Below are 17,095 nucleotides of genomic sequence, written 5' to 3'. Positions count from 1 at the left end.
GGACTCTCAACCACTGCGCCACCAGGGAAGCCCCGTAAAGTAACTCTTTATGAGTGCCATTGCTAAACGGAACACTATCCAGTCCTATTGTCTAGGTTATTAATTTTTAAGCTTTCAAAAAAATTTTATAATAAGAGCTTTTTGCCCTCAATTTAGTAAGAATATTCAGGAACTGAGTACATTACTTTAAAAAATTATCACATAGAAAAATCTTAATTTTACCTGTAGACATTGGGGAATAAGCAAGTGTTTGTGATTTAGCAGGATAGCAATAAATTTAAACCTTATTTTGGACAAACATCAGTTTCTTCCACCGATGCCTTGGACATGACACAGTAGAAGCGCTAGATTATATAGCTGGAGGGGAGCAGCAGGAGGAGGAAGGGATGGTGAGGACAGGCGGCTAAAGCTGGGTGGACCAACCAGAAGTAAGGAGAGGAAGTCTGGGATGGGAGCCATCATCAAGTACCTACTGCGTGCTAGGCTCCAGGTTCTACGCTGTTTATCTCATTTAAATCTTATAATTACCCTTTGGGGGCGGATATTGCTGTCCCTGTTTTTCCGGGGAGGAACTAGGCTCACGGTTGGTAAGTCTGTATTACCTGTGGGTTCCATAGGTTGACCTTCCGCACCAGCAGGTAGTTTATTGCTGTTTTCTTTTTTTTTTTTTTTTTTTTTGCCGTACGCGGGCCTCTCACTGTCGTGGCCTCTCCCGTTGCGGAGCACAGGCTCCGGACGCGCAGGCTCAGCGGCCATGGCTCACGGGCCCAGCCGCTCCGCGGCATGTGGGATCTTCCCGGACCGGGGCACGAACCCGTGTCCCCTGCATCGGCAGGCGGACTCTCAACCACTGAGCCACCAGGGAAGCCCTGCTCTTTTCTTTTTTAATCACTTACCCATCTGGGCAGAAGCGAGAGTGAGTGGGTTAGTGTCTGGGTGGGTAGGAAGTTATGCAGGAGCAAAGCTGCCACGTGCAGATGACACTGCAGGCTGTGCATGACTCTGCCTGACACCATTTTTCTTCAGTGAGAGATGCGTCTGAGTATTCAGTTGGTTGCAGTAAAGGTGAAAGATAGTTTAAAATATACTTTTGAATGTTTTGAATATGTAACTATCTTAGACCATATATTCATATCATGAGGAACCCAGAATTGGATACTAAAAACACAATCTCTGATTATGCATGGCCTCTTTCCAGGGACTCTACAGCAAAGTTGCTTTTTTTTCTACATCATTTCAGACTCTTGCCTCTTTGTATTTAAAGCAAAACACATAAATCTGCAATTCATAAGGTAACAACATTCTTTTAGACACAGTGTGGCCTTTGAATTAATTCACAAGGTAGCAATATTCTTTTGGACAGGATATGGCCTTTGACACAATTTGAAAGCAGAAATGATAACTTGGTTATGTGGGATCTATTAAAATGTACAGCTGTGACTTTTCTATCTTCCAGAGCTAAAAAAGGTGTTATGATATTAATTAAATAAATCATATGCTTCCCCTCCTTAATTAGAGTCTCTCTAGGCATAATATGTCCCCATAGAAAGTCTAAAATTTGATCCAATGAAAGGCTAAAATTTGACTTCACCTTTGTATTTTCACTGTACTATTATTTTCTGCTGTTTCAGCTATGGCAGCATTTTATCAATGAAACAGTTTGTTTCATTTCATAATGGTTTCATATACAGTCGGCCCTTGAACAACATGGGTTTGAACTGTGCAGTTCCGTTGAGCCCCATGTTGTTCAAGGGTCAGCTGTACACTGAAAATAGCAGTTTCCCAGTTTGACTTTTCAGAATGAGCTGTCACAGTGGGGAATGGTTCATTATTGAATTGGATTTGTAACCTTCCTCTGCTGTTTCACCACTTAATAGTATTTCTTACATTGCTCAAGCGCTTTCCCTTTGCTTGGTGAAACCTCTGGTGGGTTTTTTTTTTTTTGAGAGTTTTATTTGGCAAGAATTTTTAGGACTTCAAGCCCGAGAGGCAGCATCTCAAGTAATCCTGAGAGAACTGCTCCGAGGAGGCGATGGGGGGAGCTAGGATATATAGAGGTTTTGCAACAAAGGGCAGGTAGTCCAGAAACCATATTAAATTACTTTTTATCTCAGAAAAACTGTTTCTCTCCCAATAATTAAGTTTTATTATTGGTACTTTTCTTTTGTCATCTACACCGGCAGAATAACTCCTCCCACCCCAAGAAAAAGGCATCATAAAATTTGATTTGAAGCAAATGAGTATAATGTAGTCGTTCACCCCAACAGTAATTGATTTGTCTGATACTTTCCTATATTACTTTTTCTACCTTTGTTTTTTTTCCCTTAAAGGTAGCGTTAGACAGCCAGTAGATACCAAGTACAGTATTTTCTTCACTTTGAAATTTAAAGGGTGTGTATAATATTGTAGTCTGTGAAATGTTTCATGTACACTGAAAATAGCATTAGATGGTACTTTCCTAGAGCTGAATTTATCCTTTTCTAAATGTTTTCAACTCTGTGGTATCTTCCTATAATAAGGAAAATATTCCTTATAAGCTAAAACCGTCTTATGGTATCCTCCTTGTTCTTGGGCCTTGGTTTCCTCTGTTTCAGGATCTGTGGTTTTAACCCAGGTCTCAATAGTCTGTCTTTGGTTCAGTCTCCTTAAAAGCTCCTTCCTACCCTTCCCTTCTTTCCCTACAGAGTTCTGTATGTTAAATCTTCATTTGTGCAATTGCATAATTTTTATCTTCTCAACCTTTGGCCTAAGTTTGAACATTGAAAGCACTTTTTTTTTCCAGTCATCCAGAAACATACTTTGGAACCACCATCTTGTTTCCTTAAGTCATTATTTTCATTGACATCTAGCTGAGATTTTTTCCCTACTAATATTCGTAACAGGATTAAATATTTAAGGGAGGAATGATGTCTAAATTCAACAGCCAATAATTTGAAGGTTTTTTATTTTTAGAGAAGTCAGAATATTGGTATAATTCATTCAAACATGTTCCTGCTAGAATAAGTTGGTCAAGTTGTAAATTTTTTTTATTCCAATGTACTTGGTGCTGTTTTTAGTAGTCATTTGCTTCCCAGTGGATTGTTTCTTTCCAGAACCTTTGCTAGAGGAAATGTACTAGAAGTTAGCAGGAGTGATTACAAAAAAATAAGCTCTGTAATAGAACCTCTTAATAAAATGAACATTGAAAAATCAGTTGGTATAAAACACTGATTTAGATCTTAAGTGGTTCTAAGGAAATAAAACCCAACCCCTACTTTCCAAAACTTTAGAATCCCCAAAGCTGAAATTGGTACCAATACAAGAAGATTACAGAATAATATATGGCAGCAAGATGGATACAGTTAATTGCCAACTGTATATAATAGCAAATATTAGTCCAGTATTAGTTGAAATCACTTCGTACAAACTAGATTTTTCTCACATTTTAAAACATGTGGCCTTGTAATTATTATCCATTTGTAAGTAGGCAATCAGGCAGGTGGGATAACCAAGGGAATAGTGAAAACTAAAATGTTCTAATTTGAACATCAGCAGCAAGATACCATTTGGAACATGGTTGTTACTAAACAAATTCATGGAATATCCTAAAAACTGTTTGCTTTGTCTACCTGAGTTGTCAGAAGAAATACCTACATTGATACCATTCTAACATTGGGATGAAATGCTGCCATCCTGGGAAAAGAAGTTGGTTCTTACGGATAAGTGACTTGACCCTTGAGCTCCAGCAGTGTTTGGGAGCAGTGTAAAGACAGATACACATCCCACCCTTCCTCAGTGAGAGCCTGGAGCGCTATCTGGTGCTTTGAACATGTGCCCAGCTGAAGCGCTTTGGGAAGAAATTGCCTGTTCACAGTTTATTTACTGTAGTCACGTGAAGCAACTAATTGCTTCTCCCATTTTCAAGAAACTGTCCTAACAGAATGCCCTTCCCTTTGCCTCTGTGTGTACGAAGATGTCAGTTGACCATGTATAGAACAGTAAATCCGTCCTCACTGCCTGCCCCTTTGTGTTTCAGGCATCCTGACAAAAACAAAGATCCTGGAGCAGAAGACAAGTTCATTCAGATTAGCAAAGCTTACGAGGTATCGTGGCAAACTTTGTGATGTATCTTTTAGCTCTTATAAAATATATCTTAGGTGATCAGTTTGGTAAAGTCCTCTCGAAGAGGGCATGTTCCCCATGCCCTTGACCCCGTTTCTAGGTGATGGTAGAGACAACATATTTGGCCACATCCAATATGTTGAAACTAGTACCTGAACACTCAGCTCTTAGGAAAACTGGCCTATTTTAAAGGCTTTAATTGGAATTTTAGAGTCACCCTGAACGTATGTCTCTATTTCCTTATATTACATGCTCACTTTGGCAGCACATATACTAGAAACTTATATTAAAGAATCACAGAACAATTTTACTATATTTATTAAAGTGAGTTAAGGTTACAAATACATTTAAACACAACATTTTTAACAGTTTTCCAACATATCAGGTTAAGTAAGTTGGTCTGGAATATGCAAGAAAGATAAGTCCATGGCTTCCTGATTTGTGTAGGGTAATGTTCTTCCACAGACAGTGCTTGGCTTATAGAATGATGCTTCATCCTAAAACAGGTTCTTGAATTTTAGACGTCAAAGTTACTTCTAAGTAAGACAAAGTCAGCTAACATACAGTCACAGAATTCAATCCTGTGGCTACTTTTTGGTGTTCTCAGCTTTCCATACCTTCGTTTGAATGACTCCAACCTAGATGGTATGACTGAGTCAGCGTTCTCGAGGTTGAGCCCTAGCGATCAAAGTTATATTAAGTTTTCTGTTTAGTAGTGTGATAGCTCAGAATCTTTAAAGCCAAGATGGTCATGAGTAGCTACACAACTGAAGTATTTTGTTTCTGAAATACTTAATTTTTCTATTAAGAGAAGTGTTTCATGGTATATTGAGTGATTGTGTTTAAAACATCTAATTGTGTTGTATCTTTACATTTATTTTTTTCCTATGTCTTCCAAGCTGCTTACAGGAAAGTCCTTTAGATGATCTCTTTTTTTTTCTTCGTTTCCCGGATTTCTTATTTTTTTTTTCCCCTTTCTTTATAGATTCTTTCCAATGAAGAAAAGAGATCACATTATGACCACTATGGAGATGCCGGGGAGAACCAGGGCCACCAGAAGCAGCAGCGAGAGTATCGCTTCCGCCATTTCCATGAGAATTTTTATTTTGATGAACCATTTTTTCACTTCCCTTTTAATTCTGAACGGCGAGACTCAATTGATGAAAAGTATTTATTGCACTTTTCACATTATGTGAACGAAGTGGTTCCAGATAGCTTCAAGAAACCCTACCTCATTAAGATCACCTCAGATTGGTGCTTTAGCTGTATCCATATTGAGCCTGTTTGGAAGGAAGTAGTTCAAGAACTGGAAGGGTTGGGTAAGATCATTTTATTCCTTGGAAGATGTTGGTATAGGAGAAGGTGACTTTTACATCTCTTGAATTTTATGGGATATTTGGGAGAAGGAACAGTTAATGTGACTTCTGTTCACAAAGTCATGGTGACTGGTGTTTTCCTGGGGACACATTTTCAGAGAGGGGAAATGTGTAAGCCACTTTCATCAAGTTAGCGTTACTAACTTGAAGCTTTATCTATATAGTCTGCTAACATCTAGTTGAGGGCCTAATATAGAGGAAAAACTTAAAAATTATTGGTTGAACAAAGCAGCCCTCGAGCACCAGTTTTAATGCTGGTAGGATCTGCAGGTTATCCTTATGGTGTTTGTGATTTCACTCTGTGTATTAATTTGCTAGGGCAGCCATAACAAAATACCACAGACAGGGAGGCTTAAACAGCAGAAATTTATCTTCTCATAGTTCTCAAGGTTAGAAGTCCAAGATCAAGGTGTTGACAGGTTTGGTTTCTTGTGAAGCTTCTCTCCTTGGCTTGCAGATGGCCACCTTCTCCCTGTGTGTTCACATGGTCTTCTCTATGCATGTGTCTGGGTCTGGTGTATCACACTCTGTGACCCTAACAACCCCATTTTAACTTAATTACCTCTTTAAAGGCCCTATCTCCAAATATAATCACACTCTGAAGTACTGGGGATTGGAGCTTCAACCTGTGCATTTTGGGGGCATACAATTCAGCCTATAACCCATAGTATTCTAATGGTTATAGATTACCACTCTCAATCACAGATTAGCCTTTCCCTTGTTAATAGGCACCACTTAGCACCAGGAAAATTTTACTGATCCAGGAAGGATATTTATTTTAATAACTCCTAAAAGTTGGAATTACTGAATTAATTGTGTGTGCGTGTATATGTATGTGTTTTATAGGCATTAGCAGACCTCTTGAGTAACTAAAAAGGGACAAACTCAACCATAGGGGCTGAGGGGCCTGGATTTCTCTGGAGAGCATGCACCCCTGAAAGCCATCAGTTCATTTATTCTAAAGCAGAAATTTCGACCTGTTGTCCAGAGGCACTCAGGTAGTCAGATTTGCCAGAATGCTTTCCTAAGATGTAATCAACTTCTTGGAAGACAAGGGAGTAAGTTTAGCACATTGTCTCACGTGTGGCGGGCGGTCAGCAGATGCTTTCTGTGGCGTCTGATGAACGAATGAGAGACCGAGGTCAGGTGGAAGCCACCGGGTTCATCACACAGCACAGCTGCACTTTGTGCCATGCCAGGTGGTGTGCTGAAAATCATTTAACCTCTTCAGTCTAGAAGCTGACATTAAAACCCCATAGCAGGGCTTCCCTGGTGGCGCAGTGGTTGAGAGTCCACCTGCCGATGCAGGGGACACGGGTTCGTGCCCCGGTCCGGGAAGATCCCACATGCTGCGGAGCGGCTGGGCCCGTGAGCCATGGCCGCTGAGCCTGCGCGTCTGGAGCCTGTGCTCCACAACGGGAGAGGCCACAACGGTGAGAGGCCCGCATACCGCCAAAAAAAAAAAAAAAAAAAAACCCCATAGCAGAACGTAAACATTGACCCAGTGCATAATTTAGAATGGTAATGCATTTACACCAAGGTCAGATCAGAGCCAACAGGCAAACATACATGACATGAGGCAACATAGCACAGTGGTCAGCTGTTATGAACACATGCCTTGGAGTCATACAGACCAGTTTTCAGATCTCAGCTGTATCATTTACTACTTTGTGTCCTTGGACAAATTACTTAGCCTAAGTTTCTTCAGCTCTAAAATGGGGTTATGATGTCAAACCAACAGGATTGTTATGAATATTAAATGAGAAAAAAATGTGTTTTAAGTGCCTGATATATATGAAGTACTTAATAAATGAACCTTAGAGAATTTCTGGTTAACGGGGTTTTCTGGTTTACCAAACTGAAATTTTTTGAAAGCACCTATTTTGTAAATTCCTTTTAAAAATCTTTCTCAAATGTTAGTTTTCTTCAGCTCATAGACTGTCAAGCACTGACCTTTGCCTTATTTTTAGCTAAAGATGATTAGATGATTAGAAGCTGGCTGGACAGGAAATAGAGGAGTAACATTCAGGCAAGAGGGAACAGTGCAGGCAGGGCAACAAAGAGCATCCTCAGAAGAGCCAGCAGCAAGGTGTGACTTGAGTGCAGGTGAGAGTGGAGGAAGCAGGAAGAGCATGCTGGGAGCCAGGTGGTAAGGATCCTTGAAGTCCAGGCTAAGGAAGCTGGACTTTATTGTATAGTACGTAGTAAAGCCAAGAGTGATCTAATCAGGTCTGTGCTTTAGAAAGCTAACTGTTCAAGCTGCGTGAAGGACAAATTAAAGAAGGTGAGAATAGATGCAGGGAGGTTACCAGTCCTGGCAAGACAGCAACCATTGGCCTGAGCTTGGGCAGTAGGAGCAGAGAGGGGCCAAGTGTCCGATATTTCAGGGGTAGGATCACGAAGGGACCTGGCACCTGAGGACCATTTAAATGTGAGAAATGAGGAAAAGAGAGGGAGTCAAGATTGACTCTGCATTCTGACTTGAGCAACTGGATGGGCAGGAAATACAGAGAAGAGTTGAATCGGGGAGAAGTGATTCTAAATAATGACTGTGGTTTGGACATACCAAGTGCAATGACATGACAATAATAACATAGGCATAATAATAATAGCTTATATTTATTGATAGGTTACCGTATGCCAAGCACTAATGTGAGTATCAACTCAAACAACTCCTTGAGGCAGCTGCTGTTGTCATCCCGCTTTTATAGAGACTTGGCTCATATTGGTACCTTGTCCAAGGTCCCACAGTTGGTATTCGGCAGGGCTGGGATTCAGACCCAGGGAGTCTGGCTCTATAATCCACGTGGAGAACACGATGCCCTGCTGCCTTTCGGGGTCCTTAAATCTGTGATGATTGAAGGTCTTGCCATCCTTTGGGGTTGCTGTGCTGTATAATCCTAATAAGTCAGGATTCAAAATGACAAGGATGGAAGAAGATGGATTTAGATCCATAGAAGCAATGTTTATAGGAATTTAGTCTGTTCCCCCACCTCACCCCCCCAAGTCTCCTCGAAAGCAAGTTTTGACTAAATGTATTAAATTAGTTTGGTTTTCCTCTTTGGAACATTCGGATTTGTTGAAGATTCCTGACAGTCAAGTTCCACTTGGAATGTTAGATGACATTGAGATGAGATATCCATGTATCCATGTATCCATGACCAGTATCCATGGCCGCTCCCTGTCTGAGCAAGGCAGCATTATCCTTTAAGACAGTTACTGCAGAAAATGTTTCTATTCTGAGTCGACAGAAAGAGCGGACAATCTTAAAGATTAGCTGGGTGGTCTGGGGAAGCCTGGACATTATCTCAGAATAACATAAAATGCTGAATTGCAGTAAATGAAGGAAATGGAACAGTTCCACCCAGAGGAGAAATGTTGTAGCTATTTAGATGGAATCTATGGTCATGCAGTTGTGCAAAAGCATCCAGCACTTATAGACAACCATGCAGTGGAGGAGGGTCCAGAAATAGTCAGCACTGCCCCTGACCTTGAGGAGCTTACTGTTAATTGAAGAGAAAATAGGTACCCGGAAAATTCACACCAACCTCACATTTGCAAGTACAGAATAATATAGTACTACAAGAATAAGTAGAAGATGGTAAGGAATTCATTGCATGTTCTTATTTAAAACTTTTTTCTTGGGAGTTCCCTGGCAGTCCAGTGGTTAGGACTCAGTGCTTTCACTCCCATGGCCTGGGTTCAATCTCTGGTCCGGGAACTAAGATCCCGCAAGCTGCGTGGCATGGCCAGGAAAAAAAAGAACTATTTTCTTAATGGACCAAGCACCATATTAAACAGTAAAGTAAATATTATAACTTTTTTTTTAGCATTTTACTTATTTTTCATTGTGCTAAATGCTTTGTATGGATTGTCTTTATCCCCAAAGTAACCCAACGAGGGAGAGACTATTATTATCCCTATTTTACAGTTGAGGAAACTGAGGCCCAGGAAGGTTAAGGAACAACTGAGGTCACACTGTTGATAAGCAGCAGTGTTGGGACATGGACCCAGAAGTCTAACTCCAGAGTTCAGTCTTAACCACTGTGCTGCACTGCTCAGAAATAAGTCAAACCTGGTCCTCGCACCCAGGAAACTCAACTAAGAGACACACCTGAATCATCACAGCGCACTCGGTGCTCGCTGGGAGCTGCAGACAGTTACCAGGGCGTCAAGGAGGTTGTGTGTCTTGAAATCAGATATCATTTTAGGGAAACCCAATTTGGATGATCATGTAGTGTTTATCCACCATGACTTCTTATTTTAAAAGAAAGAATAATTCCTCTCTTTCAAGGAATTATTCCTAAAAATAGCTAAGTGTATAACAACTTCATACTGTGTAGGAAAACGGTCTGCCTAGATACTAGTTATTTTTTTTTTCCTCCTGAAGCTCTGTGTTCTTGATTTTGTGTTCTTTCACATCATTTTGCACCTTAGTAGTTTGTTTATTAACAGGTTTGTATTTAGCCAGATTTGACAGTGCCACGTTCTTTGAGTTGGCTCTGTACCATCCCTTAAGGCATATGGAAAAGTTGAAAGAAAGATGAATATGTGTATGCGACAGAGGGGAAAATGAAAGAATTTCCCTAAAACACGTGATACACGTTTAGGATTGCATAATGAAAGCAAATATAATTTGACACCTCAAAAGAGAGATCTTTAGTACTTTACAGAAAGAACACCCTCTTACAAACTCAAAAAGAGGAGAAGGTATTTGTATTTTTAATTCCCCGGGATCTACAAATTAGCCCAAAACATTGATCCATAGAAAAATCAAATGTTTCTGAAAACGGTAACACACTTTGCCTTTCTTTTAAATTTGCTACTCAAGTTCGTGTGGATTCTGGTGTGTCCTTGTTATCCAGCCAGGTTATGCTGAATCAGGATAAGAATAGAACTGTACTTGCTGAACTCGCTTTATGAACCCGGAACTTTGGAATGTAGAGAGTTTCAAGGCAGAGGAGGAGACAATAGAAATTCTGTTGTCCACTGTAACTCAGAGACCCTAAGTCACCACCAGTCATAGTGGTCATTTCCCAGCCTGAGTCTTAGGGAGAAAACAGTGCTGTCAACTTTTCTGACTCTTCCTTCCCAGCTTGGATGGAGGGAGAGGAAGGGATTAGTTAGGTCTGGACTTTAAGGAATTTTGGTATTCTTATTATAATCTTAAGTATCTTTTCAAGAGGAAGAATACCACAAATTTAAACACCACATATGTATCATTCTTTATGCTATTCTAATTCGTGTGATAGTCAGTCTATAGGAAAGAAGTAACATTCCTTCAGAGTTTAGAAATCGGTATAATATTAAGAATCGAAGTCCTTTGTAGAAATGATCCAAGGAATAGCCTTTTATAGACTGAGAAATGCTTATGTTTGATGAAGGTGATGTAGGTAATTCCAAGGACTCAATGGTAATTTTAAGTAAAATAAATGAAACCAATCACTTGTATTCTGTTTTAACTAGAAAAAAGCTATATTGATGGGAGCATAGGAAAGGTGGGGGGAGGATGACATAAAGAGTGAGAGTGTAACATTGTTTATCCCACTCCACACAAGGAAGGGAGAGAGACTCATGGAGGTTAAAATTCCACTCACATAAGAGGCAAGTCTCTAGATCGGACTTCACACGGTCTGGATGAAATAATACTTAATAATAAGAGTTGTAATTAATTAGGCGCCCACTATATTCCAGACTCTGGGCTAGGCTCTTTTTTTTTTTTTTTTTTTTTTTTTTTTTTTTTTGCGGTACGCGGGCCTCTCACTGCTGTGGCCTCACCCCTTGCAGAGCACAGGCTCCGGATGCTCAGGCTCAGCGGCCATGGCTCACGGGCCCAGCCGCTCCGCGGCATGTGGGATCCTCCCAGACCGGGGCACGAACTCGTGTCCCCTGCATCGACAGGCGGACTCTCAACCACTGCGCCACCAGGGAAGCCCTAGGCTCATTTTTATATTATGTCATTTAGTCCTCACAACTATTTATCTCCATTTTACAAATAAGGAAGCTGAGGTTAAATGACTTGCCTAAGGTTGCACAGCTAATGGGTAGCAGAGCTGGAATTTGAATCTGGATCTGACTTTGAATACTTTATTCATTTACTTGTTTTTAAAAAACTGAGTGCCAGGAACTATTCTAGATATTAAGGATACAGCAGTAAACAAAATAGCCCCAAACCCCTACATAGAGCTTCTATATTCTAGTGAAGAGAGACAAACAAACAAAATATACAGCCCGCCAGATGGTGGTAGAGTGTGATAAAAAAGGCCGGGTGCTAGGGAGTGCCGGGGTGAGAGGCTTCAGTTTTAAATCAGGCAGATGAGGAAGGGCTCACTGAGCAGGTGGCCCATAGGGGGCGAGAGAACGAGCTTCCGGAATATCAGGGAAGAGTGGGGGGGAACAGCAAGCGCAAAAGATCTCTTCAGTTTCCTTTGCTCTCCCAAGACTCCTGCATCCCTTGTCCTGATTCTGGGCCCACCAGCCACCATTCTAATTACTGATTCTAGTCCCAAAGTCTGGTAGAGGGCACCGCTGAATGATGCAGTTACTGGGAAGGCATATTCCCCAGGATCAGTTAAATATGGTGGCTTCTGGCCTATGTAGTCATTGATGGTGGGTCCGTCTCTAAGAAATTGATCCCTCCAGCGTTCAGAGCCGAGAGTGGAAGAGGGTACTGGAGACAGAAAGGAGCCAGGCTTTGCAGTCGGCTGGGCCTGGGTTCAAATCTTGGTCCTACTGCACACTAACTGTGATACCAGCTAGGTTGGCTCAGCCTCTCCAAGCACCAGCTTCCTCATCCATGAAGATGACAATACTTAACCACTCGGGGTTTGTGGGTGTGAAAAGTGATAACGGATATAAAGCTGTAGGCATGCTGCCTGTCTTAGAAAGGGCTCAAGACACGTTGATTCCCCCCTTGGACCTTTGCTGTGTGGCAACTTGACCTTGCTAGGTGACGTCTCTTCTCACTTTACATGAGACTGGGTCTCTCAGGTATGTGCCTGCTATGTTCTCGTTCTTTCTCCTGCTCACACAATCTTAGGTGCACTTTCATTTACTGACATTGTTCGGTGGTTATTTTTAATACCTCTAGTGTGATACAATAGTGTACTAGACTTGACTCTAGAACATCAAGTTGGGATTCTTCTTCTGCAATCTTATCACCTCTGCAAACTGGGATAAGTCAGTTCACCTCTCCGAGTCTCTCTATCTGTAAAATGAGGGGAGTGGACTATGTGATGTCTGAGGTGCCTCCTTTCCTGCCCTTGAGATACTCACAGTCAGGTGGCCAGCAGATAGATTTGTTTAGCCTACTCAGCAATTTTAAAGTATTAAGTTTGCAGTCGCTGCCGTTTACTCAGCAATTCCATTTGGGGGATTTTTCAATTAAGAAGTTATCACACAAGTACACAAAGATGTGTGTACAGAGATGTACAAGGATGTCTATCGAAACATGCCTTATGATAGTGAAAGCCAGAAGCCATTTCAATGTGCAGCAATAAAGAATGGGTTAAATAGATTGATGGTCCAGTTTCAGTGATGAGCTCCTACTGTGTGCCAAGCTCTGTTCTGGTGCTTGGAGTACATCAGAGAACTAAACAAAGACCCCTGCCTTCAAACGGCTTACATTCTAACAGGGGAAGACAGACAATAAAAAAATCCACAGAATGAGGAACTTGGGCGGTGTGTTAGAAGATGGTAAGTGCTATGGAAAAGGGAAAGTGAGAGACTTGAAGGGGATCCTGAGTGTGGGGAGGGCAGTTTTAAATACAGGAGTCGGGTCGTCCTCATTGAGAAGGACCTGCAGTTGGTGAAGGAGCCAGCTACACAGATGTCAGGAGGTGCACCAGCCAGCACCGAGGCCCAAAGGCAGGAACGAACATGCCAGTGTGTTTAAAGAACAGGGATGCTGGGGGCTAGAGCAAGTGAGCCTGAGGAATGGGAGAGGAAGGGGGCCAGGGGCCAAGTCCCAGAGGTCTTGTCGGCCTTTGTGAAGATTGCGGTTTTATTCTGAGTTGAAAGGGGAGGCTTTGCCAGATTTGGGCAGAGGAGCGACATGATCCGTTATTTATGTTTTAGAAGGAACAGTCTGGCTACCGTGTTGAGGACAGACAGTAGGGGAACAAGGAGAAACACGACACCATTGAGGAGGTTATTGCAGCCACTCGGGAGAGAGATGAAGATGCATAAGAGACGGGGTACAATGGAAGGGGAGAAAAACAGTCGGATTCCTGCTGTATTTTGAAGACAGGACCAACAGGACTTGCTGATGGATCAGATGGGGGGTGTGAGAGACGAGAGGGGTCAAAGATCACTCTTAAGACTTTCGTCCTGAGTAACGGGAAGGAGGGAGCCGCCGTCAATGGAAATGGTGAAAGCCAGGGTAGAACAGGTTTGAGGAGGAGATCAGGAGTTTGTTTTTGAAAACTTTATACTCAGAGGTCTGTTAGACACCCAAGAGAAAAAGCATATTTACTGCCTATTAACATTTACTGTATCTCCAATGTTTAGCAGAGGAGCTAGCCCTCCAAATACAGTGGTTGAATGAAAGACAAGAAAAGTTATTCAAATACTAAGTGAAATAAGTGTCAGATGATCCCATTTTATTTTATTTATACCTGTGTGTATACATATACACACACACACATATTTGCGTAAGAAAAGGCACAGATAGATACCAAAATGTTAACAATAGTTATGTGGGATATGACCAAGTAATTTTAACCTAATCTCTTTCTCTTTCTGAGAATCTGTACAAAATCTCTATAAAATAGTTGATGTAAAAGGGAGACATGCTCTGAAAGGTGAGAAGATTATGATTCCAGCCCATCGTTAAATTCTAGGTTTTTTCAACCATTGCAGAGTTGATGAACCCTTGAATTGTTTACAGGTGGTGTTCTTTATGAATAGGAACACTGTGGACAGATTGTTCTTTTCTTTTGAAGTATTTCTTCATGATCTACTCCCAAAATTAGAAACAACAGACTGAAAGATAGAAAGATTTGTGGCCCTTCTTAAACATTGCTAGATGGCTATGCAGAAAAACTGAACCAATTTAGCATTCCAGCAGTGATAGAATGCTAGACAGTCTATCAGGAAAGATATCCCCTCCTACTAAGTCGGGATTTCATTTTCACACCAGAAAATTATTTAGCAGCATTTCTTCATCTGCCATGAGGGCATAAAAAGTCTTCATGGAGGTCTTCCATATTTTTCAGGCGTAGGAATCGGCGTGGTCCACGCTGGCTACGAGAGACGCCTGGCCCATCACTTGGGAGCACACAGCACACCAGCTATCCTAGGAATCATAAATGGGAAAATCTCCTTCTTCCATAATGCAGTTGTCCGTGAGAACCTGCGACAGTTTGTAGAGAGTCTTCTTCCAGGGAACTTGGTGGAGAAAGTAAGTACCTGGCTGAGAAGTAGTTTAAGAGGCTCCTGGGACTGCTGGCTGCCCTGAACTCTACCTGTGGTCATCCTCAGACCTGAGTTTCATTTGGGGCAGGGCAAGACACATATTAATTAATTAATTACTCTAACTAAATCATTTAAATGAAGTCTGCCAGAGACTGAAAATTGAAACAGATGAAGTAGAGAGACTGAAAGAATCATCCTTGTCAAAACCGCTGGGAAGACTTACACTGTCATAGGAATCTGAGCCTAAAATGAGAGTGCCTCTTCTTTTCTCAACAAAAAATTAGATCGCAACATGGGATGAAGGAGGTCTTTCCAACTCATGCATGTGTTCGTTTAAAGATACTTTTCTTATGAGAGTATTCAAATTAAGTTATATTTGGTTATATATTTAACGATCATATCTATTGAAAACACCAGATTCCATGAAATCAGATATTATTTTTGGAACTTTCAAAACATACAGCGATGCAACAGTGTCAGTAAACTTCACAAACAAAAGATTGAGCTAGAGAAGCCAGGCACAGAAATTCCCACAAACTATAAACTATGATTTTTATATTTAAGAAGCATTTTTCCCTCAGTATCTGAGGTTAGAGATCACAGGAACTAGAAGAAGACTCTTATGTTGCTTTAAATGAAAATGATTCATTCTTTTAATAATACCAAGGAGAGTGAACATACAGATACTTCCATCCTATTTCTACACAGCCTGTCCCACCAGGATCATTACCCACAGAAGAAATATTTGTTGGAGTTACCTTGAAATTGTCAGAGAGCATTGTAGCCTCCTAAAATGATGATAGGTTGTCCTGACAGGTCCTCAAACCTTTTTAAAACGCCTGTTGTATGTCAGACATTATGATAAGTGCTGAGGACACTTTCCAAGGAGCTCGCAGTCTAGTAGGTGATTGTTTCCATCCTATATGTAGAGTGCCCATCCTAGAGATTTGAGAAAGGCTTCCTGGCAGAAATAACCCCTGTACTGAGTTTGCCAGGTGAGGAGAGAGAAGAAGGGAATGAGTTCCAGGCATACAGAGGTAGCCTGCTTTGTATGAAGTAGTCATTAGTGAGTGGGAGAAGACAAGATTAAAGGGGTTAATGGGAATCTCACTGTGAGGGTCTCCTTTAAGGAACTTGGACTTGGCCTGCAGGTGATGGAGCCATTGAAAGGGGCTGAGCAGTGGGATGAAATGATGAGATTGTGGTTTTATATAGATCATTATGGAAGCAAAGTGGAAAGATAAACTTTTTTGAACTACTATGAACATTTTCTAGATAGAAATTTAATTTATTCAAGTTTTTAATTTGTTTTCTTGGGATTATTTTAAGGCATAAACAGGGAAACACAAAAGTAGCAATTCAGATGGCAGTGAATGAACTTATGTAATGTATAGGTGGGGTGGGCACACTTATTTTTATTCAAGCCGTTTTAAAAGAGCAGTTGTTGCATTATCTTCTAATAGATTAACAAGTGCAGTCTATAACTGATCAAGAACCAACTTTGAAAGCTCATTTTTTTTATAGTATGGTCAGTACTTGTTTCAGAAAAGATTATGATTTCAGTCTGTAAGGGTTGGATCACATGAAAATATGAAATCAATATCTCTGTTCTTTTAATGAATTTTAGTCACATAAAGGCAAAAAATTAGTTGTCTGCATTTTTTATTTTTTACAAAACAATCTTTTGCACATATTTGATTTTGTTTAATTATCTCCTGACTGGATTATAATGCAGTTGTTAAGAATTAAATGTTGAAACTAACATCCTTTATTCAATTTAAGGTTACAAGTAAAAATTATGTCAGATTCCTCTCTGGCTGGCAGCAAGAGAATAAACCGCATGTCCTTCTGTTTGACCAAATGCCCGTTGTACCACTGCTCTACAAGGTACTTTAGGTGCTGGGTAATGTTTTCTCTTATTTTGGTGATTTTCTTTTCTGTGAGTAGTAGCTCATCCCAAGAGAAATGCTTGAAGACCAGAAATTTGCTTTAACCACCATACATTGAGGACCTACTGATGCTATTACTGTGCTAGTACTTTCCACACACATAATAGCATTTAATCTTCAGAAGAACCCAGTGATACAGATTATTATCCCTACTTTTACTGAAGCTTAGAGTGGTTGTATAGCCTGCCCAAGGTCTCCCATGTTGAATATCGATTCCCTCGTAGCCTGTCTGATTCCGAACCTGCCCTCTGAATA

General features: G+C 40.9%; 1 protein-coding gene across 1 annotated transcript in view; it reads left to right on the top strand.

Moving 5' to 3' along the window:
- The window catches only part of DNAJC16 (DnaJ heat shock protein family (Hsp40) member C16), a 32,840-nt gene that overhangs the window by 749 nt on the left and 14,996 nt on the right, over positions 1–17,095 (top strand). The window contains exons 2-5 of the mRNA XM_082832448.1: positions 4,016–4,082; positions 5,087–5,420; positions 14,693–14,877; positions 16,674–16,778. Of these exons, the coding sequence (XP_082688574.1) occupies positions 4,016–4,082; positions 5,087–5,420; positions 14,693–14,877; positions 16,674–16,778 (691 nt within the window). The remainder of the gene's footprint in view (positions 1–4,015; positions 4,083–5,086; positions 5,421–14,692; positions 14,878–16,673; positions 16,779–17,095) is intronic.

Source organism: Leucopleurus acutus, assembly GCF_964270905.1.
Source record: "Leucopleurus acutus genome assembly, chromosome: 2".
In the NCBI taxonomy this organism is placed as follows: domain Eukaryota; kingdom Metazoa; phylum Chordata; class Mammalia; order Artiodactyla; family Delphinidae; genus Leucopleurus; species Leucopleurus acutus.
The sequence above is the reverse complement of the archived record's forward strand: the minus strand, read 5'-3'. Positions and strand labels throughout refer to the sequence as shown.